Here is a 22,890-nt window from a genome sequence, read left to right on the forward strand (position 1 = left end):
CAGGAGGACGGCTACTGGCAAGACTCAGAAACTCGGCGGTGGCAAGTGGGAGCCCTTGCACAGTGGGCAGGAACGACCAGGACCGCGGTGGCGGCCGGGGGCAGAGCGTGCAGTGTCCTCAGAATATGAAAATCAGAGTTACCAAAAAAAAAATTTTTTTTTTAAGTCAGGGTTACCATACGACCCAGCGATTCCACTCCTGGTGTCTGCACAAAAGAATTCAAAGCAAGGTCTGGAAGAGATACCCAAACCCCACACTCACAACAGCCCAGAGGTAGCAGCAGCCCAGGTGTCCCTCGGCAAGTAAATGGGCAAGCGGACGTGGTCCGTCCACGGCGTGGAACGTGGCTCAGCCCTAGAAGGTGGGAGCCCACGCGGTGCTCCGTGAAGGAGGGCACCGCGCTCCATGAGAGCAGCCGACGCAGAGGGACAAACGCCACAGGATCGGCCCCCGTGAGGCTCCGGGACCGTGAGACCCACAGACACCGGGAAGGGAGCTGCTGTCTCGCGGGGACCAGTTTCCTACTTGTCCAAGGACAAGTCCCGGAGGTGGACAGTGGCCGGTCACTTGGCACCACTGAACCACGAAACTTCAAAAACGGTCAAGATAGCAAACGCGATGTTGTGTTTCCCGCAACACAGGGAGAGCAGGAAGAAAAAGACTCAAGAGGCGGAGAGCAGGCGCTGGGGCTGCGGACTGGGGGAGGGGCGGGGGCGAGCTGGGGGGCGGGGGCTGGGAAAGGGGGCCCGTGTGTACCGGGACGCAGTCCAGTCTGGGCAGAGAACCATGTTCTGGGGACGGGTGGAGGGGACAGACAGAGGGACGGCGCACGACAGTGTGAGTGGCCTGATGCCCCTGGACTGTGCACTTAAAAGCAGTGAAGATGATAAATTTTGTCATGTGTATTTTACCACAATTAAAAATAATTTTTTAAAAAGTGAAGTGGACACAGGGAAGGCATTACCCGAGGGAGGGGCGGCCTCCACCACGAGGAAGACGGCACGGGCCCCCTGGCTCCGGGGCCTGCGCTGAGACCAGGCAGACTGAGGACTCTTCCGGTGTGACCCAGGAGGACAGTTTGAAAAGCAGCCCCGGGGGGCACCTGGCCGGCTCAGCCCGAAGCACCCGAACCTTGATTTCCGCTCGGGCCTTGCTCTCGGGTCCTGGGACGGGGCCCCGTCCGTGAGTTCTCCTTCTGCCCTCCTGCTTGAGAGCTCTTTCTCAAACAAACAACTAAATAAAACATTTAAAATAAATAAATAAAATAAAACCAGACCCGAACCCTGTCCTGAGCATGGTTAGCAGGAAGGCCCTGGTGCGGTTTCATTTTGACGTTTTTGACCCAGAAGCAGAAACTTTGAGCTGCTGGGAGTGCAGCTTGGGTTTGGAGTCTGCCCCTGCGGCCCGTGAGCTGTAGCCTAGCTGCAGGCACTTTAAGTGAAGGGTTTGTTTTGGGATAGGGCTAGACTCACACTGAAGCCGCAGAACCGTGCGGTGCCGAGGTCCGCCGGTCTCCTCCCCACGTCCGTTAATAGCACCTGCCACGGGTTTGGTGCGCTGGGTAGACCCGACCCCTGAATGTACATTGTCATTCGCTCTAAGTGTGTGCTCTGTTCAGATTTTCTTCTGTCCAGGGTCCTCCCGGGTCCCCCCTCCGGATACATACCCCCTCACATTTATTTGGGGGGGCGAGCACTTCCTTACTTTCTGGCACTGAGAGGTTCTAGGTTCCCCGCGCGGACTTCCCGCCTCCTCGCAGGGTCAGCGCTGCTGCAAGGACACCCCCCACCCCGTCCCTCCTGGCGGGGGGCGGCGCTGGACACCCAGGGCTGGATGCGGGTGTGCTCGCTGCCACGGGAAGCCACAGCTTCCAGACGCTCTCAGCGGGTGAGCCGGGCAGTGGATATGCACCCAAGGACCTGCGTGTGGACACTCGTTTCCACAGGGGACCCCCCCACATTTATAGGGGTCTAACACCTGTGAGCACCCTGTGCCAACCTTTCCCCACGTGGGGCACGCCAGCACCTCGCCGCTGTGCTGTCAGTCCTGCGCCAACAGAGACCAGCCCGCCTCCTGCGTCCGCCGGCCGCTTCCCTACTTGCTCCGGGTCGCGGCGTCGTGGGTGCAGAACTGCTGCCTGTGCTCCTGTGGGGAACAGTCCTACCCCTGCACTGTTCTCGGTGCACCTGCAGGTCCTTTTAGCGCTCGGTGTAGCCCCGGACCCACACAGTCCTTACACCAAGCTGCCCAGCCGCCCGCCTGCGCTCCATGGGTTTCCGAGTTCCAGCTCTTCTGAATGAGGCTTCCTGGAACGTTCTAGTACAAGGTTTTTGGTGACCGTGGTAGGCCGATTCTAGGACTGGCCCTGATGATCTGGCCCTTGTGTCCCCTCTGTGTCAAGCGTGGTGGGACCTGTGAATGCCACCAGATGCTACTCCTGCCCCAGGTTGCCGCACGGGGCCAAAGGAGATCGTCTGGGTGAGAATAATCTAATCACACAATTTTGTTAAAAGCAGGTTTTCTTTGGTAGAGGTAGGGAGTGACTCTGTCGCCAGCTTTAAATATAGGGGTGCATCTGCCAAGGAGTAAGGGTAGCCCGTAGGCACAGAGACAACCAGCAAGGAAATGGGTCCTGCAAAGCAAGCACTGGATTTGGTCAACAACCTGGATGAACGTGGGAGCCAGTTCTGCCCTGAGCCTCCACAGAGCCTGACCCCGCCGTCCATTTCAGCCTCCTGAGAACCAGCCCAGATGGGACATGTGACCTACAGATCCCCAAGCGGACCAGTGGGATCCCACTAAGCCGCCAAGCTGGAGGCAATTTGTTACCTGGAAACAGATGATAGAGACACATGTTTTCATTTCTCCAGGATGCATACCTGATCGTTGAATGGCTGGGGTTTAGGGCAAATGCACACTTAACTCGGGAAACTTCTCCCACAGAGTCTGAGTGGTTGGATCGTCTTAGCTCCCGCTGGCAAAATCCTCACGCTGCCCATGCGGCAGATCCTTACCACTAGTCGGCGCTGTCAGCCTGGACGTCAGCCCTTCCAGGGGTCCGTACTAGTGTCTCGCTGTGATTTTCCTGTGCATTACCCTGACCTCTCTAGGTGCTGGGCACCTTTCCGTGAGTTACTGGCCATGTGTGCATCTCCTTGTGAAATGCTGATTCCAATATTTTGTCTGCTTAAAAAAATTGGGGTGTCTGTATTTTGTTCATTGGCTCTCTTTACATCTTCCAACACAAAGCCTTTGTCAAAGACTGTGCTGTGAATTTCCCCCCAGCTTTCAGATGTCCTATTCACTTTGTTAGTGGTATCTTTTGAGGGGTACAAAATTTTTACTTTGATGAGAACCAATTTATTGATTTTTCTTGTATGGCTGGTGCTTTTGTGACCTGAAAGAGATCTTCACCTACCCTAAGCTTGAGAAGATTTTCTCTTATGCTTTTTTTTCTAGAAGGTTCTGGGTTTCATGTTGAGACATATGATCTACTCCAATTTCGTTTTGGGGCAAGGAGGGAACTGAGAGTTGAGGCCCAATTTTTTTCTGTGTGGATATCCAGTGGTTCTAGCACCGTTTGTTAAAAAGATTTTCTTTCCCCACTGAGTTGACACGGCTTCTTGAAAATCAGACGGCCACGTGCTTGTGAGTCTATTCCCGGAGTCCTCACTCTGTCTTCATGAACCCCTTCATCTGTCCTCCACCAGCGCCGTGCTGTCTAGACAACCTTTGCTTGGTGGTCTTTACGGTGTAGGTCCTTGGACCTCACCTACTTTTTCAGAATTCTCTCAGCTGCTCTAAATCCTCGGCAACCCCAATTACAGTTAGAATCATCTAATCGAAAACTTTGTTTTTAATTAATTTATTTATTTCAGAGAGAGAAAGAGGGACAGAGGGAGCAAGAGAATCCCAAGCTGACTCCCCATGGCACGTGCTGTCTGAAGTGGGGCCCGATGTCGGGGCGCCAAGACCACGACTGGAGCCGAAACCAAGAGTCAGCTGCTCAACCAACTGAGCCACCCAGACGTCGCTCTTCGAAAACTTTAAAAGCCTGATGAGATTTTGATAGAATTTGCAGTGAGTCCACCCATTATTTCAGAGAGAATCAATCTCTTAGAAACACTGGGTTTTCTAATCTCGCTGAGATCTCAGGCCTTTCGTGGTTTCTTTCAGCCAAGTTTCCTGTTCAAAATTCCTTTGTGCTTGTTTTCTTCATTATTTTGGTTCCTATGCATGTGATGTTTTGATGTTATTGTAAAGTTTTTCAGAGGTCACTTTCCAGTGTTTTGTTATTAGCCAATAGAAATGTAACTCCTTTTTCTAAACTGGCTGCTGGACCGTCTTGTTTAATAAGCTGTTGTCGTGATTTTAGGAAGATCCACCCGTAAGCTCACGTCTCCTATCCCTGTTCTCACCGTGGTGGGGAAAGCCGACGTCCCCACCTTTCTCCTGGCCTCGGGGGCTGCAGCTTCTCACCACGAACGAGACTCAAGCCATCAGTTTTGTACAGAAGCTCTCGGCATGTTAGTGAGTTCCCTTCCCTTCCTAGTTTGCTAAGAGTCCATAGCACGCATGGTGCTGGATTTTGTCAAATGCTTTTCCCCACCCGGCGAGAACATCATATGGGTTTTCTTGGTGAGGTCGTAGCATGGTGGTTTACACGGATTGGTTTGAGGATGTTGAACCAGCCTTGCCTTCCCGAGGGAAACTCCCTGGTCAAGGTGCAGAAGCCCTTCTGTACCTTGTTGGATTAGATTGCCTGTTTTGTTAAAAGATGTCTGGGTCCATGTATATGAGGGATGTTGGTCCCTAATTTTCTCTTCTTAGGATATCTTATCTGGTTTTGGTCTTGGGATATTGTGGCCTCGTGATATTTAATTTTCTTTTAGAGTCTCCATGGAATTGGTATTTCTCCCGTGAGTGTGCGGTTGCATTCACCAGGGAAGTCTCTGGACCAGGCAAGGTTTTAAGTTATACGTGAGTCTTTGTAACAGATGCGGCTGGGTTCTGGTTGGGTGGGCTTCTGCGCCCGTCCGCGCCATCCGTGTCTTTCTTTCTTTTTTTTTTTTAAAGATTTAATTTATTTATCTGACAGACAGAGATCACAAGTAGGCAGAGAGGCAGGCAGAGAGAGAGAGAGAGAGGGAAGCAGGCTTCCTGCGGAGCAGAGAGCCCGATGCGGGGCTCGATCCCAGGACCCTGAGACCATGACCCGAGCCGAAGGCAGCAGCCCAACCCACGGAGCCACCCAGCTGCCCCTCGTCCGTGTCTTTCCAGGAGCTTTCCCTGCTTCCCTTTTTCCCACCCGGACGTGGGACCCGGGGCTCCCCATCCCCGCCTCAGACTGCCAGAGTGAGGGGTCCCCGTCTCGCCAGGCTCTGCCCTCACCCAGACCTTGGGGTCTCCATACCCCACGTGGCTTCCACCCCCAGGGCCATCCTTGGAGGCCCTCTGGGATTGGGCGGCTGAGTCTGAGCTGCCCACCGCCAGGGGTCAGGGGGTGGTGGTGGGGGAGTAGGGGATGGGGGGGCAGGACTGGGCCAGGAAGAGCCGGCTGTGTGCGTGTGTGTGTGTGTGTGTGTGTGCGCGTGCACGTGTGTGTGTGCGTACACGTGTGTGTGTGTGTGCGTACACGTGTGTGTGTGTGTGTGTGTGTGTACGTAAGCTCTCACAGGACTCCTCTGATCCATCCCCTCTAGGCCCCGCCCCTCCTGAGCACCCACCTCACCTGAGCATCTCCCTGCCTCAGCCCCCCCCTTCCTAAATCCCCCCATTCCTCCTCTCCTGAGCCCCTCCCCCAACCCGCTCCCTCCCGAGCGCCCTCCATTCCTGAAGCCCTCGGGGCCGCAGCCCCAGCAACACCGACTCCGCCCGGCAGGTGGCGTCAGGAGCTTGGGAACAGACCCTGCGGGCAGGTGCAGGAGTGGGATAGGCTCTGCGGTAAGAGACTGGGGACTGCTTCCTCTGAACCGGGGGCTGAGCCCCAAGAGCTGCTCTGAAGTGTGGGGGTGCTCCCAGGCCTCACGGAGATGTTTTCCCGTCCCATAGTCTTTAACAAATCACCCGGGGTGGGGGGCTGGGGGAAGACTGGGAGGAGCGGCGCCTGGAGACAAGGACTGGGGTGTACCTGCCAGGTAGGAGTCTCAGACCCCACCAAGTGGTCTCCCAATAGGGATAGAGCACAGGACCTTCCCCCTCCTCCGTGCTGGGGTAGGGGAGCAGAGGAACCCGCCCAGCCAGGGAGGAGCAGGACAGGGGAACAGGGAGGAGTCTGGGGGCTTAGGGCTCAGGAGGAGCGGGGCAAAGCAGGTGGGGACCCCACTGTGCTGTGACCTGGGGCTCCGTCCCTGGGGGAGGGGCATACGTTGGGGGCCCTGGGGAGGAGGCCACGCTTCAGGGAGCCAACACTTGCCCTCCTCTCTCCAGGGCTAGAGCAGGGCTGTGTATCCGCTAGACTTAGCTGAGCCTCGCCCCCGCTAACGGTGTGGTGTGGATCCCACCCCCCAGGCAGCCAGGGAGGCTGGGGGGAGTCTGGGGGTGTGGGAGCCCTGAGTAGGGAGGCCTCCACAGGCTCAGGAGAGCTTGTGATGTGTGCAGGTGGGCGGGTGGGGCACGCCAGTCCCCGCTGTCCCAGCCCAAACAAATCAGAGCAGCAGCATATGGTCAGCAGGCCCTTTGTTTGCCCAGAAAGAAGCTGCTGGAAAGCTTCCGAGGTCTCATCCCGGGGGCCGGTCTCCTCCTGGTCGTCCAATCTGTGCTTAGAGTCAGGGATGCCACAGGTCCTGGTACTGCCCAGGAAACTGAGGTACAGGGTTGGAAGCTGGTTAGGGCAGTGCCTGGGCTAGGGTCCCCCCAACAGGATGCAGGGAACCCTGGAACAGACGGCCCTGCACCAGCACAGCCCCTCCCTGCCCGTCCAGCTCCCCAAGCACTTGTCAGTGGCCTGATAGTGTCCCCATCTATCTGGGGTGTCTGGCCCTTGCCCACCTGTGTTCCTCTCCTCTGCAGGCACAGAGCCGAGGGGAGGCACGTCTGGGAGGTCTGTGCCCTACTTTTCTCATCTGTCAGACGCGATGGCAAGTCCAGCTCAGGGTCTGCAGGGCCAGGCTCCTCCTGGGAAGTATTCTGGTTGGGGGCTCTCCCCGGGGTTAGCAGGACAGAGAGCTACCGCCTCCAGGCCCGGGCAGCCCTGCCTCGGGGTCCTCGAGGGGCTGCTGTGTGCCTGTGCTCCCCTGAGTCCAGTGGGAGGCGGGGCAGGCAGCAGAACGTGGGAACGCGGAGAGCGGCAGGTGTTGCCAGCTTGATTGATGGCGGTTTGGCCAAGGGATCCGGACGGGGGAGGGGAGGCGCTTATTGGTGGAGGGGGAGATCCAGCCGGCAGCCAGCCCCAGGAGGGAGGGCAGAAGGCGGCAGAGCTCGGTGTCTGGGAAGCCTCAGTGGGGAGCCGCCCTGCCCCCACCCCCCCATCTTCCTCCCGGAATGCTGGGTGAAGACCCCTCAGCCTGGAAACTTCCACCTTTCCCCCAGGGCCATAGGTCCTTCCACCGGCCACCAGGAGCCTCCCTGGAGCCCATCTAGCCCGACGTTTCCTCTCGTGCAGGTGGGGAAGCCAAGGCCTGGGGCAGAGTCAGCCTCCTGCTCACCCCATTCCTGCTGGGACCCCTGCGTCTCCCCACCCCCCCCACACATCAGGCTGTGACGTCAGCCTCTCACCCTCACCTCACAGCCTCCCTCACGGGCCCAGTAGCCTCCTGCTTAAGTCCCCTGGACCCCCGAGTCATCACACAGTGCCCACCCAGCCCCAGCCCCTGGGGACGAGGGCAGCTCCCCGTGCTGCTCCTCCCACAGGCCCCACCTCAACCTCCTTACCTGGAGGCTGCCCCCTCCAGGCTCTGCCCAACTCTAGGAGCCCCCCCTTTCCTCTCCCCCCTCCCCCTTCCCCGGTCCCTATCTGGCTCCTCCCCAGTCTGGGTCCGGGCTCTGGTGTCACATCTTCTGAGCGGCTTCCCTGACCCCCCAGCCCTGGTCAGACCCCTCCATGGGGCCTCCAAGTCCCCAGGGCAGACTCCTTCATCACGCCCAGGGACTAGGGCCCAAGAGACTTTCAGGGGCTCAGGGTAATCAGGAGAGGAGAGGGGCGCCTGGGGGGGCTCCGTCAGTGAAGAGTCTGCCTTCGGCTCAAGTCATGATTTCGGGGTGCTGGGATCCGGGGTGCTGGGCGTTGGGTTCCCTGCCCGGCGGGGAGCCTGCTTCTCCCTCTCCCTCCGCTGTGCCCACCTGCTTGCACTCTCTCTCTCTCTTCTCTTTCTCTGTCAAATAAAAAAGTAAAATCAAAAAAATAAATAAAAAATAAAATCGGGAGGGGGCGCCTGGATGGCCGGGCGGTTCGGTGTCTGACTCCCGACTCCAGCTCAGGTCGCGATCTCGGGGTGGTGAGACGGACTCCCAGCGTCTCCTCGCCAAGTCTTTAAAATAAAGTCAGGAGGAAAAATATGAAGCTTTTAGAACGAGAAAGTGCTTTCACATATAATATTAATATATTTGTCTTTAGACCAATGCAGCCACAGAGTCCTACCTTCACTGTTTTTGTCTTTTATGGAGGTCGGCGCCCTGGAAGGCCAAGTGCCCGGGCCCAACCCGGGCTCGCTCCAGCCCAGGTCCTGAGCTGCCCGAGCCCATGCTGGCCACATGGGCTCCCTCTCGTGGGGCGGGCCTGCCTGCCCAGACCTGGGAGCCTGCCCAGACCAGCGGATGCCCTGTGTGGGTCCAGTGGCCCCTGAGGTCATGAGCTCGGGGAGCCTTGCGGGCGGCTCCCTTGGGGCTAGAGCCTGTGTGCTGGGCCCCCTCGGCCTCCAGGACCGGCAGGCAGACACCCATCGCTGGGGGCCCAGGGAAGGTTGAAGCGACCCAGAGGCCACGTAAACCAAGTGATGGTGATTAAACCCCAATAAACCCAGAAGGAAAAGTAGTCGGGGCGTGGCTGGGTGTGGCCCGCCAAGCACACCTCAGGGCAGGGCAGACTGAGCCCCGTTCACTCAAGGGGCCCGGGCAGCCTTGGGGAGGGAGACGGACAAGGGCCCGCTGGGCTGTCTCCCTATACCTCTGTGGTGCGGGGCCCCAGGGACCCATTTAGCGGCTGGGAAACAAGCCGCACAAGTTCCACGTGGGCTCCCGGAACATCCCAGCACCGTCGCCCCCAGCGCGCGCCGCCTCCTTTGGAAGAGCTGGGAGCCTTGGCTGGGCCCGGCCTCCTCCGGGGGCATTGCTGGCGGCAGCCCGGGGCAGGGGCCAGGGCCGGGGGTGGACTTTCCCAGCAGGCAGGTGTGGGCTGGGGCGGCGCGGGCTGCAGCCATTCCTCAGTGCCTCCCTAGGAGAACGGCCCCTCTAGCCGCGCCCTGGCGGACGCTATCGGAAGCCAGCCTTGGAGCGGGGCAGTGTCAACACCGCAGGCTCACCACCTGGCATCTGGTGCCCGCGGGACATCCCTCCAAGCCAAGACGCTCCTTGCTATTTGTCACGCCGCTGGGAGAAGCCGAGCAAACATTGTCAGCCCCTCCCCACACCCCCTGTGACCTCTGCCGTGTTTGAACTCTCGATGGGCAAATAGGCAGAGATAAGGCACAGAGATTAGAGCGGCAAATAAGCAGCTGCCCCCCCCCCCGCCCCCGCCCAGCCCAAGCATAGGATTCCCAGCCTGGACCCTGGGAGGCCCAGGGAGCTGGAGCTCCTGGCTGCAGGGACCTGAGAGCCCAGGCTGAACCCCCGCCCCCATCCCGCTGGGACTGGGACTTCCCAGAGAGGGGTGTCTGGCTGCTCCTCCCTCCCCCAAAGGCACCCCAGCCTCCCCAGCAGCCCCTGCTCCACGCGGTAAGCGGCTGACCGACCCGGCTTCGGGTCACACTGAGTGGGGCCATGTGACAACTGCATAGCACTGATCCTGTCACTGACCCAGGTTCCTCTTCCACAAAGTGGGGCAGGCACTCACCACCGTTCAGGGCTGGCGGGGAAGAGAGCATGTGGAGGGACATGCTGACCCACACGGAGTGCTCAGCAAACAGTGGGTCCCACCAGGGTGACCCAGTCTCCCACCTGCGCACAGGCTAGCCCTGGCTCCCTCTGCACCCAGCCCCTGCCCTCTGGTCTCCTCTCTGCGCCCCGCTTTAGCTGGCCTGAGTCCCCTTTTTAAAATGCAGGACCAGGAGGGAACACAACACCCAGCAGACTGGACAGTCACCTTCCAGGTGCTGGGGCTGGGCCTCTGCTGACGCGGCCCAGGGAGGTCTCCATCTGTGAGAAGACCAAGAGCCAGGGACGGGGCCATCAAAGCAGCCTGAGGTCTGCAGACCTGGGGCTGGAGCTCTGCTTGGAGCCAGAGTCCATCTGTACCCGGGAATAGGAACCAGTCTGCTGGGAGCCAGGCTCAGTCTACAGCTGGGATTAGGGATCAGTCCATGACTTGGATCAGGGCTCTGCTCAGGCCGAGGTCGGGGCTCAGTCTGTGACAGGGATGATGGGTCAAATTGTAATCGGGACCAGGAATCAGTCCAAGGTTATGGTCAGAGCTCAGTCTGTTCCTGGGGTGGCAGCTCAATCTGTGCCTGGGGTCAGGGCTGGCTGGGGTTGGTCTGTGGCCGGGTCGGGGCTGCCCGGGGTCGGGGCTGGCCGGGGTCCGTCTGTGCCCCCAGTGGCTCTCGTCGAACTGCCGCGAGACGCTTTGCTTCCTCTTTGGATCTGAGTGTCCTTGGCTGGCGCCCAGCTGCTCATTCCCGGGGGAGAGACCTGCCCCCGCCGGTCACATTCCCACGCCTGCCTGGGGAGTTGCTGGGGAGCACTGGGGTGTCGAGGGGCTGCCTCCCAGGGGACCCACGCCTTGCCCTCCCCAGCCTCTGATGGCAGCCCAAGACTGCAGCAGAAGCAGCTTCTGTGGGGTCCCTTGCCCAGAGCCCTGCACCCTGGTGCCCGCCTTCCTGCCCAGCAAAGGGGGCAGATGAGATGGGCCCCTGAGCACCAAGGCCAGAATGGCCAAGTACTTCCCCAGGGGGGCTCAGCCTGTCTCCCAGACCTCGCCCGGGACCGGCACTGTTTCCCCGTGTGACACCAGAGCAGGGAGGGTCTGTCTACTGCATCCTCCAGCCTGCCCCGTGTCCCCCTGCAGCAAGTCTGACAGCCAGGGGCTCACAGGAGCTGCAGTGGGGGTGCCCAGAGAGGGGCCTGTAGGTCTTTAACACCATGGACCCCACCCCTCAGGACCCAGTGGGATGCACAGAGACCCGTGGGCCGTCCTGACCTCAAGTGCAATGGATTTGCTTGGGGATCTTGGTCCCTCACCAGGAGGGTCGGCAGCTTCGGAAGGACTGGCCGGTGAGTGGGGCAGGGCCAACGGCACCAGCTCTGGCCAGATGCATCCCACGTCTCAGTCTGAGGTTGGATGAGGCCCAGGAATCGGGGGCTACCCGCCTCTGCCCCCCACTCCCAGCCCATCAGAAAGGGGCCCTTAGGATGTCCTTCCTGCTCCAGAGGCACAGCCAGGAGTGCCAGGAGGGTGAAGACCTTACACACATGGTTTTCTTCCTGGAGTGTCCCCACAGCACGGGTGACAACCATAGCACCCCACTCTCCGGAGGGGAGCTCTGAGGTCTGCAGGGTGAGCCCAGCACAGGCTCTGTCGAGGTGCCAAGTTGGGGGCCTACATCACCCCACGGAGGTGCCCAAACCACTCCGAAGAGCCTCAGTCTCAAAGGGGAGAAACTGAGGCCCGGAGAGGGTCAGGGCCTTGGCCGGTGTCCCTGCATCCGATCTCAGAAGGATGGGAACTTCTCCCCCATCTGCCTCCTCCCCTGGCTCGTGGGGGGGGGGGGGGTGTCAGGGCGGGCTGGGGCAGCTGCTCAGCCGGTGTTGCAAGCCGGCCACCCTCCGCCCGCCCCAGGCCGCGTCTGGACTTGCATAGGCCCCTGCCCTTGGGCCCAGAGGAAAGCCTCGCCCACCTTCCTGGGATCAGGAGGACAAGTCCCGGCCTGGCCCGCTCCCCCATGCCAGCTTCAAGCGTGAGAAAATCCCGAGCCGAGGAGGCTGGTGTGGCAGGTGGCCGGGGTGTGGGTCCCAGCAAGCCCCCACCTCCTTGTGCCCGGAGGAGGAGGTCAGCCCCAGCCCTGGCCCTTCCTGGAGCTGTCCTGGCCCCTCCAGACCTGGTCCCTGGCTGCAGCTCCCCCAGTCCCCCCTGCACCCCTTAAGTACCCCCCAGCGGCATTCAGCAGGCGCTCGGTGCCTGTTCCACCAGGAGGCTGAACCAGGCAGTGTGGCCCACTGGCCAGCGAGGGGCTGCCCCATCGCCAGAGCGTTTCCTTCCTGGTCCCGGTCACTGAAGTCTGAGCTGTGCTGGCCCCTGGGGCCAGGTGTGCAGGCCTGAGAGGCCCCAGAGCCCCTGGAGAACCCCCTGCCCCCCAGCACGAGAGGAGGACAGGGTGGGGTCTCGGGGCCGGGGGGCACCAAGGCCTGTGTCTGTGTCCTGTGAGTGGTGCTGGGTCCTATATGCATCGCTGGGACGCTGGAGACAAGGAGTGAGCAAGGGAGAGGGGCCCAGAGCCAGGTGGGTGAGACGTGTGGGCGGGCAGCTCCTTGAATGCTGACCCCTGAGGGGGCATAAGCCAGCAGGGGGAAGGGAGTGCCCTCCTCGGAGCTGCTGGGTGCAGGGGCCCTGCCCAGGCAAGCGCCCGCTCTCTGAGCTGCCTGGGAGTGCGGGTTGGGCAGGCCAGAGGGCCCAGCAGGGTCAGCGAGCGTGGTTGCCTCACAGCAGGACCCTGGCCAAGGGCCTCCCATGTTCCCCGAGCCTCAAATGTCCCGAGAGCCTGGCTAGGCCCCACAGAGGCCCCTCAAGAGTCCCATGAAACTGGGGGAGACACGGGCTCTGGCCAGGAACCCCAGGGGGCTCCCAGGAAGAAGTGGTCCGTGTCCCACCTCCCAAAGGCCAGGATGGCCTGGCGTGGTAGCCGAACAGAGCTATCCCTGAGGGACGGGCAGGCCTTACACCTGTGGCTGGGTAGGCACCTCCCAGGTTCGGGCGTGGGGATGCTCAGACCCCTGTACAGAAAGTCTGGGCTCTGCTCCCCACAGGACAGCGGCAGGGGGCCTCCGGGACCTAGAGCAGGGACTGTCTTCAGGCCCTGCCCAGAGGCTCACTCAGCACCGCAGTCTCGGGGGAGGGGGAGAGATGTCTCAGTGGGCACAAAGCCAGCACGACCTACTCCCCCGGAAAGGGAGACCCTGGCTGAGAGCCATGGTGGGTGGGTGCAGGAGAGGCCCCAGGAGCCATGTAGGGGAGCAGGCGCAGGCCAGCAGAGGATGCAGAGTGCTGTGCCGGGCTGGAGCTGCTCTAGAAAGCTCTGTAGAAAGACACCTTATGCAGGCAGGACAGTGGCACCAACAATCTGCAGTCCATGAGCAGTGCCCAACCTGCACAATCACACAGGGCAGCCCTGCCCGGTTCAGTGTGGGCCGCAGCCCAAGGCCCTGGTCCTGGTGTGCAGAGGTGGCTGGCCTCCAGAGGGCTTCTGGCCGCAGGGCTGACCCCCTCCTCCACTGAGCCCACCTGGGAGACCCTGGCCCGGCAGCTTCCCCACAGGGAGGGGCCTCGGCTTGTTTATCTCCAGTCACCACTGTTCCTTCGCCATCTGTGATGGAGGAAGGAAGGCCCTTGTCACCAGCCCCACCTGCGGTGGCCATTTCTGGGAACAGGAAGCCAAGGGCAGCAGGTCACCTGCCCTTCCACTGGGGAGGAGCAGGAAGAGGCAGGGAGGCTGGGCCTGGGGCTGGAAGGTCCTGGGAGCCCCCAGCGCCCACTCAGCCACCCACACCTGCTGCTTCTCCGCAGCTCTGATCACACCTGTGCTGGAGAAGCCTCCTGGACATGCCCGGGCAGGACCCGCCATCTCCCCTTAGCCTCCAGGGTCCCCTTCCCGTGGGCCCTGCCTGACAGCGGCTCCCAGGAGACGAACCGTATGTGGGTCCCGAATGTGAGGGGTCAGTGCCAGAGCAGCACAGCCTGCCCGCTCCCCTGTGGCCGGGGGTGCCCACCGAGGTATCTGACGGGGCTCTTGGGCAGAGTCCCAGGCCCGGGGGGCGGGGAGTCTGAGATGTGGGAGTGGGCTGATGCAGACCCCGACCCTTCCTTCATATCCGTACCCACTGGCAGGACGAGGCCTTTGTGGGGACGCAGGGGAACCGAGCCCCGGGTGCCCCCTCCCTCTCCTCGCCTTGGGAGAAGTGCCCTGGAGACAGAGCAGCCGGGAACACGGTAGGGCCTGAGCTGGGACTGGGGATTCTGCCACAGCCTGGCACTCACTCTGCTGTCATGAGGGCAGGAGGGATGCTGGCGGGAAGCTGGGCCCGGTGTCCCCGTGGGAAGAGGGGCTTTCTGGGATCCCCCTGGGGGGCGGGCCCCACTCTGCTTTCTCGAAGCCCAGGCCAGGCCCCAGGGCTCGAGGTGGGTGTGTAACAGGTGTGGCCTTCCCCCTCCCCGGCCACAAGTCACACACAGGGCCTGGCACGGAGGAGGCACTGCCTCGGGCACCGGCTCGAGCCCGCCGTGCCAAGCAGAGCTGTGTGGCCGGGAGCCGCGTGTGGGGCTGGTGCCGTGGGAGCGGGCCTGTCCCCTCTGCCCTGCCGCTCCCTCCCGAGTAGAGAGACAGCACCCAGCCAATTCCTGCAGAGGCCAGGGTCCTGGGAGGAGGGCGCTCTGGGCAGGGACCCAGAGACCAAGCTCTAGTCTGAGCCTGCTCAAATACCCTGGTGGCCCCCGGCAGCCCCCTTCCCTTTTCTGGTCTCTCCAACAGATGAGCAAGCTCAGCCCCGTGGTCTTGCTCCGCGGAGACAGTCTGCGAAGCCCCTCCCAGTGCCCACATCCCTTCCTGGCGGCCCCAGCTGGGAGCCGGCCCCGTGGCAGGGTTCCCAGCCTATCTCTGCTTGGGGCAGCTATCTCCGGCCAGCCGGGCGAGGCTGCCGGCACCGGGCGGGCTGGGAACGCCTTGGGCACCCCCGCCCCCGGGCCCAGTGTGGGCCTGGTGAGGTCACGCTGGCAGCGGCCCCCTGATAACTGACTGGGCTGGGGACTCTGGGCTCTGTATCCAGCACCCTGTCAGGGGAGCCTAGATAACCAGGTCTCTCGAGGCCCCTCCCAAGCCCAGACCCAAGCTGGCTTGGGCTGTCCTCTGGGGAGGCCATCACACCTGGGGGTGCCCAAGCCATCTTGACTCTGTACCAGGCCAAAGACTGGGAAGGGTCATGCCGACTGGGCACCGTAGGAGGAGCACTGGGCTCCCACCACGTGTTACTGGTACTGGCGATGGATCTGGGGCAGCCTGGGCCTCCTCCGAGGGCCCCCTGGGCAGAACTGGGCCCATCTTCAGCTCCCCGGCCTTTGTGTCACGGCCCCTGTGGCCTGACTTCTCCTGGCTCCATCCACATATGCTCCACCCGGAGCCGTGCTGGACCCCCTCCCGGCTCCCCTTTTGCAACAGGAGCCCTAAGGGCACACCTGGCCACGGGCATGGCCCTGGGCTGGTGTGTGGCCCTTGCCTTGTCCCAGGGCTCTCTCTCTGGCTCTGTGGGTGGATCCGTCCATGACCCCCGAGTACATAAGTGGAAAGGGTCTTGCTGCAGACTTCGGGCTGGGTCTCCAACCCGGATGGCTCTAAGACCAGCTCCCCCGGAGGGCCAGGCTCCTGCTCTGTGCTGGGGGGGGGGGGGGGGGTCGGGGCACAAAGGGCAACCGGACACAGACTGGCCTTGCTCAGCGGGAGGACAGTGGCCACACGCACATGAGTGGGGAGAACAGCCCTCGGAGCCCACGGCAGGGGGCACTGAAGCTGGGGCAGGCATGGGCCTCGGCAGCCAGAAGGGCCAAAGGATCTGGGATCCCACTGGCCCCAGCTGGGCGAGGGTGACCTGTGGCCGCCCAGGGCGCAAGCTGCCTCCCGGGTGACCCCTGGGCTTGCTTGTTGCGTGCGGCCTCAGGCAGCCAGCTTTCCGGGTCACATTCGTTGCACAAGCTTGTGAGATCGCAGACACGAAGGACCGAATTGCACCAGCCCCACTTCCTCTTTGCTCTGCGGACGCCTTGCCGGGAGCGAGCAGGGACCCAGCTCTCCCAGCGGGGGCCAGTGGGGGTGTGGCCCTCCTACTGCTCAGCCTCGTGAGCCTGTGGCAAGGCCCTGAGGCTGCTCCCGGCCTCGGTGAGGCAGGCCAGGGGGATCCCCAGTGCCAGCCAGCCTCAGTCTGTCCAGGGCTCGGCCTCCAGGGTCCCTGTGTTCACTGGGACACAACGGCTCTGGGATCCCTTTAGCACATGGTGTAACGGGGGGAGGGGTGGGTGGCCGTGAGCTCACCAGCTCCTTTCTATAAAAAGCCCATGCAGCAAATAGAACAAGCTTCTTTTCCCATCTCATAGGGGAGAAAACTAGGGCCCAGAGAGATGTCTAGCCTCTAAGGGCCCCTGAAATTCCTCCTCCTCCAGAAAGTCCTCTAGGACTACTCCACCTAGAAGAGGTCTCAGCCTCCCTAAAAGTGAAGTCTTGTCCTAGCTGCTGCTGCCCCTCTGCTCACAGCCTCCCGAGCCCTTCTCCACCCACTAGTGTGTACATCTGGCTTTTCCCTGTCCTCCTTCGCCAGATTTGGGGGACATGAGGCCCTCCCGAAGCATTCGCCGATCTCCCAAGCTTCTTCACCGGTAGAAGGGGTAAGGGCGCAGGAGGTGACAGGGCTGTCCGAGGCCAGGATGCTCCCGCTGCTGGGTCAGCGTGCTGGCGGGGGGCTCTGGGCTGGGAGCTGGGCCTCATGGCCCTGCACGTGGGCTCCGAGCCCTGGGGGAGGGTCACCTCGTAAGGACCTGCCACAGAAGCTGGACAGGCAGCACCGTGGAGAGGTCTCCTGCTGGGGACTGAAGGGGCCTGAATACAGCACAGCCGGGCCAGGTGGTGGGAGGCGGGCAGGGAGGAAGCCGGGACCCCGGACCCCGCGCCGCCGCCGCCATCTCCACTGCCCCTCCCACCCCCACCGGCTCCCACAGAGCCAGGCTGCCCCGCCGCCGCCGGTCCTGCTCTCCGTTTTACGGAGGCTCCGACACATCTTGCCTGACAATAAATCCGAGTTCCCAGCATCTTCTCCTTTGAAAGCATGAAGCCCTGCTCGGACCAGACCCTCTCCACGCCTCTCCCCGCCGTAATGAGCAGGGCCGGCCAGTAGCCCACGCACTCGGTCCTCTGGCCGCATTGCCTGCGGCCGGGCAGGCCCGGGCCTCCCCCACCTCTCTCCCTTTCAGCTGGTGGGCCGGTTCCCCGCCTCGCCCAGCTTGGCCAGCCCTGCACCTGTCTGCTGTCCTCACAGACCCCCCCGGCTCAGACCCTGTCCAGGGAGCCCCCGGAACAGTTGACCACAGGGTCCAGGCTCAGAGGCCAGCTCTTCCGGGAAGACTCCTGATCACCCCAACCCAGCAATCGCCCTGCAGCCACGCCGATGGAGGACCCCTCCTCCACCATCTCCTTCATTTAGCAGCTGCGCCGGCTCCCAGCAGATCTCAGGACCAGGGGGGCAGACGCACTCTAGTCACCTGGCGGATGGCACCCCGCCCCGGTGCTCCTTTCTCACCCATGGCCTCTGTGAAGCACTGAGACTCACACCAATGCCCCACGCCGCCCCCCAGAGCTCCTGACAGCTGTCTGCGGGCCGTGAGCTCACCCGCACCAGGAGCCTGTCCAGGCAGGCGGGCCGTGGCCGCACCCCGTCCTGGTAAACTGAGGACTCCACCAGCGGCCGCCTGGGCCACCCCCTCCTGGGGGCCCTACCCCTGAACCCTGGGTTCATCAAGTCCTGCACCCAGCTGCCCTGTCCCCTCCCTTGGGGGCTCAGGAGCCACCTATCCTGGCACGTTCAGCTCCATCCATCCCTGCTCGAAGTCCACCCCTCCTGGAGGAGACCCCCTCGGGCCCACTGTGGTCCCGGTGCCTGCTTGAGGCACAGACAATCCCATGTGCACCAGCGCTTCCCCCAGGGAGGACCCCACTGCAGAAGGCCGCAAAGACCATGGCCATGGGCGACGTGTCCACTCTCCGCCGTGGGTCCCACACCGAGCTCAGAGCCACGTGCCCCACCACGTCTGGCCTCCCTACTAGGGGGTTTGTGTCTCCAGGCCTGCCTGGGCCCAGATCCCATTGGGCCCCAAGGATGCCTCCAAACCTGTCCCTCCCCCTGTTCCTCCACACCCTCGTGGTGGCCCAGAGCTGTGGGTCTCCCCTACCTCCCACAGCCCGAGGGTCTCCCCAGCCCAGGGCTTAGACCCGACCATGGTGACAAGCCCCGGCCGGGATGGGGCAGGCTGGAGTCCAGACCAGTGTAGGCCCCGGCTGCTGATCCCACCCCCTGGCCGCTCCCCAGCAGCCAGGAGTGGGGTCAGGCGGTCTCCTCCCCAGGCCCCGCAGAGTGTTTGCACAGCTGGAGGTCCCAGAGCTGGCCTGCAACCTGCCTGGCTTTGGCTTCGGCTTTAATGGGTCTTTCTGGAGGCCAGCATGGGAGGACTGAGCGGCAGAAATCGCCTCCATCGGGAAGGGCAGCTCGGCCACAGGGAGGAGGAGGGCGGGGGCTCTGGAATTGGCCGTCGGTTGGGGGTCTGGGAGGACTCACATGCCGGAAGATGGGGGTAGAGCCATGTTTTCCTGACCCCAGAGAGCAAAGCCCCCCAACATCCTTTCCGTCACTGTCCCCTCTGGGTGGGGGGGGGGGGGCAGCAGAGACAGGCACAGGTGCGACGGAGAAAATCCTGCCCTGGGCCCCCCACGCCCCTTGGCTGGGGCTCTGGAAAGCAGGGGAGGGGTGGGTACGCTCTGGGGCACCGGAAAGAGGTGTGCGACCCCCGCCCCCACCCCGCCTGCAGCTAGGACCAGGACATGGGTATAGCTGGGCTGGTGAGGCAAGCGGAGGTCAGTCTGTCTACTGGGGAAAACGCTTGGACTCCCCTGCCTAGTGTCCCCCGGGTACACTGAAAGCTCCACAATGGCTCTAGCCATCTGTGCTCTCAGATCCAAAGGGTCATGGACGCAGAGAGAGACAGGACAGAGCGAGGGCCAGGGCGAGGCTGCCTCCGGCCAGAGGGGACGTTCCTGGCTAGGGTAGGGGTGAGAGGGAGGCCAGCGCTCGGAGGTAGTGCGGGTGCAGTGTGTGCAGCGGAAGTCTGGCTATAGGGTAGGCATAGAGGGCCTTGAGTGCCAGGAAAGCAAGGCTCTGGTGGCTCTGTCCTTTCAGGCTGGGAAGTGGTCTAGCTCAGCCTCCCGGCCTCCCTTCTGGGCTTTGTCTGCTCTGACCGCAGGGCTCCCCACCAGCTGATCTCACTGGGAAGGCCCTCCCCGCCCTCCAGGGCCCACCACTGTTGCCTCGAAGGCTCGCCTACAGCCAAGCTCTCTGAGGCCTGGGTGCAGAAGGCTCTCGGTCAACTCTGAGGTCATGCGTGAATGGCCTCTTGCGCTTTGGTCCAAATGGAGGCCCAGTGGTGAGCTGGCTGGACAGGAGGCAGCCACTTCCTGGGCTGGCTGGTGACTCACAGGCCCTTTTCTGGGAAAACTCCCACCCCCCACCCCAAGCAGATCCGGATGGTGTGGAGCTTGGCCAAGTGGGGGCTAGCTGTGGGAAGTGTGGTTATAATTAGGGGCTGGGGTCTGGGGGAGGAGAAGGGGACCCAGGGGAGGGACCAGATGGGCCACTGGGCTGGGCTCTCTGAGACCTCCAGACTGAGGCTACCCGGCCCTGGACCTCCCCAGTTCTGCACGCTGGCCTTTCCTGCTGAGTCAGGACCTGATGTCCCTGGGGAGGGCCACATCGGGTTTGCCTAAGTCCCTCCCTAGGCCCTCCTAGTGATAAAAAGCTTCCCACTTGGGGGCTCAGGCTTTGCACGCAGCCTCTCTGACACCCAGGATAACCCATGGGACTGGTAGCCCAGGGGTCCCATGGCTCCGAGGGGCTGAGAAGACGCAGAGCCGGGCTCTGGCCAGATCCGAGTGTCCGGAGGAAACAGGCCACTCCCAAGCGGGCGGGGACGTGGGGTCCCTCCCCACGAGGCTCCCAGGCCAGAATCCAAATGCCATTCGCTCAGCAGGTCCCTGGAAAAACATCCTTCTGGGAAGGATCTGAGAAGGGCGGGCTGGGAGGAGACCTCTGGCCAGGTCAGGAGCAGGGCCCGGGCCTCTTGAACAAACACCACAGCGCCTGCCGCAAATGGGAGCCGGGCCCAGGCCATCCCCCTCCCAGCCCATCTGGCCTCCCACGGCCGCCCACCCCCGGCCCCCGCGGTGCACCGCGGTGATGAGGAGACAGCCCGCGCGGGGGCCTGCAAAGTTTTTTTTTGTTGAAACGGCATCAGTGAGATGTACTTTGCATGCCATACAATTTCTCATTTAAAGTCTACAATTCAACGGTTTTTAGTGAGTTCATAAATACAGGCATCACCACAATCAATTCTAGAACATTTTCATCAGCTCAGGAGAAACCCTATCTTCACCGTCTCCCCGCCCAGCCCCCCGCACCGGGCTGCTTTCTGGGTCCGCGGCGCTCCAGCTCTGGACACCGCACATGACGGGCCCTTTGGTGCGTGGCTCTCCCTCCGCGCTCTCTGGGTTCGTCCCTCCCCTAGCTGGATCGGAGTCCGCGGCGCGGATGGACCGGTCTTCGTTCATCCCTTCTCCTGCGCTGGACGAGGCAGCTAGAGCGGCTGCCGCGCTCGCGTGTTCTCACCTCTCCGGGGCGCACGCAGGTCTAGGAGGGGCAGGTCCGGGCCGCGCGGCAGCCCCGGCTGACTCTTGCCTCCGGCGGCGTCTGAAGGCTCGCTGGCCAGCTCCGGACACGACCGACCGAGGCTCCTCTCTCCACACATGGGGCCGCCGCCCTGGGGGCCAGGTGGGGGAGTGAGTGCCCACCCCGGACCCACGCATGCTGGACAGCCCAGGGATCAGCCCTGGGGGGCCGCGAGGCCAGCTCCGTGTTTCACGGGGACATGCTAGGCTCAGAGGGAAGCCCGGCTCCCAGCTTTGACTGGGGACGTCGCCGGTCCTGCCTCCTCGCGGGTCCATGTGCTCCCCATCTCGGGGGGCATGGCAGGAGTTTGCTGCCCCCCTTTTCCTGAGACCTGCCCAGGACTTGAGCTGAATACTGGGCCTGGGGCTGGAGAATCCATGAACAAACAGCACTCCGGCGGGAGCTTCTAGAGGGTTCCAGAAGCCCCCAGAGCTCCCTAGGCCCGAAGGAGAGTGCCAGCCAGCTGTGGCCAGCAGCCAGCTGGGCTCACCCTCACTGGGCTCCCTTGGACGCACAGGGGACTCAGCACCCCCCGCCCCCTCAATGCATTCTTTTGGCTTGGACCCTCCAGTCCCTCTAGAGCCCCCTTACCGCCCGCTCACCCCCGGCTCTGGTCCCTGGTAGCCACCTGCTCAGCTTAGCCTGGGGGAAAGACCAGCACCTTCTCCGCTCACCAGTGTCCCGGCCCCGTCGATGCTCCTGGGAGCACGGTCCTTGTTACTGGGTGCTTGGGTGCCGTTTCGCCCCCTCTCGCACGCCCAGAGCCCAGCTCTGCTCTTTGTTTGAGGCCCTTCCTCACACAAAGGCATTTTTATTCCTGAGCTCTTGGCCTGGTGCCCACGGCCTGTGGGCAGGATCAAGCAGCAGCACCCCACTGACCAGCTGACCCTCGAGCAGGCCGGTCATGCTGGGCATCGCTGCCCCCCTGCCCCGCCGGCCCCCTGCTGCTTGGCCCACACTGAGGTCCCTGTGACCAGAGGGATTTCCTGCTGCAGCAGAAGGGGCCGGAGCCCAGCCCCGAGGACAAAGAGGGAGAGTCTGGCCGGCCCCGAGGGTTAACAGTACCTGCCACCGCCCACCAGCCCGCTTCCTGCCCCCTGCCCTCGCACAGCTCAGGGGGCGGGCACGCCATCCCCACTTATAGGCAGGGAAACTGAGGCTGACGAGCAGAGCAAGGCTGGAAAACGCCAAGGCCTGTGAGGGGTGGTTTGTGGCCCCAAAGCTGCACTTGGAGTGACTGCTGCCCCTGATGGCGTCTGGTGGGCACTGGTGCTCGGGGCTGGGTCTGGGCAGGGCTCGCAGCCCCCACGTCCCCAGCATGACCCCCAACAGTGCTCCCCCAGTGTGGCTGATGGGTGGTCTGTGCCCTGACACTCGGGCAGGACCGTCCCACGCACTGGCTTCCCAGAAACTGCCCTCCCTGTCCCTGGCTGCCCACAGGTAATGGTGCGGGGCCTCTGGGCCCCCCATGCCAGCCGAGCCTTCTGGAGGGTTCCGGCTCATGGTGGTGCTCTGCCCGAAGCTGCCGGTCAGGTCTTCTCTGGGGAGGACTCGGGGGGCAGCCGCCATGGAGCAGCCTGTCTGGAAGGGCAGGGCAGCTGAAAACCCCAAATGGCATCCATTCCTCCTCAGGCAGAGACCAGGGGACCTGGGACCCCATGCATGGGGGCAGCTGACTGCCTGGTGGTCTGGAGCCCTGCCGCGCCTCCCTCTGTGCCCCACCCCCAGAATTCCCAGGGGATGGGGGTGCCCTGTCCCCTCCATGCCCCCAGCACCTCACACAGACCCGACAAAGCAGGTGCCAGAAGAGACTTGCCGAATGAAGGGGCCAAGATGCCCCACCCTCCGGGGCTAGGCCACGGGGTCCTACAGCATTCCTGGAGAAGCTGCTTCCCCCACAGTCACCCCTAGTCGTCGGGCCAGCTCACGGTTTAAGAGACCCTTGGCAGGTGGGCACCCAGTTCTCAGGGTGTTTGGTGGAAAGCAGCCTCCCCTTCGAGAGGGGAGAAGGATCTGAGAAAGGACAGGCCGAGCGCACTTGGGGCCCTTGCTTGCAG

The 22,890-nt window shown here is 62.5% G+C and overlaps 1 protein-coding gene across 3 annotated transcripts; it reads right to left on the minus strand.

Annotated features, from left to right (window-relative positions):
- Positions 1-20,428: 20,428 nt before the first annotated feature.
- Positions 20,429-22,632, minus strand: LOC131812481 (uncharacterized). 3 transcript variants are annotated; one of them, XR_009346373.1, is made up of 2 exons: positions 21,508-21,826; positions 20,429-20,924 (listed from the first exon to the last, which is right to left on the minus strand). XR_009346373.1 is itself a non-coding variant. In XM_059142078.1 (2 exons), exon 1 carries the CDS (start codon positions 22,595-22,597, stop codon positions 21,629-21,631), a length of 969 nt encoding a protein of 322 aa, XP_058998061.1. In that variant the 5' UTR covers positions 22,598-22,632; the 3' UTR covers positions 20,429-20,924; positions 21,462-21,628. The 3 variants fall into 3 exon arrangements, 2 of the variants coding, with proteins under 2 accessions (XP_058998061.1, XP_058998060.1); XM_059142078.1 differs by having other exon boundaries at positions 21,462-22,632; XM_059142077.1 differs by having other exon boundaries at positions 21,495-22,629.
- Between the last annotated feature and the right edge of the window lie 258 nt (positions 22,633-22,890).

Source organism: Mustela lutreola, chromosome 12, assembly GCF_030435805.1.
Source record: "Mustela lutreola isolate mMusLut2 chromosome 12, mMusLut2.pri, whole genome shotgun sequence".
Lineage (NCBI taxonomy): Eukaryota > Metazoa > Chordata > Mammalia > Carnivora > Mustelidae > Mustela > Mustela lutreola.

Excerpts from the sequence above, each read along its gene's own strand:
- LOC131812481 (XM_059142078.1), bottom strand. The coding sequence starts at position 22,597 with ATGGAGGGGACAGGGCACCCCCATCCCCTGGGAATTCTGGGGGTGGGG.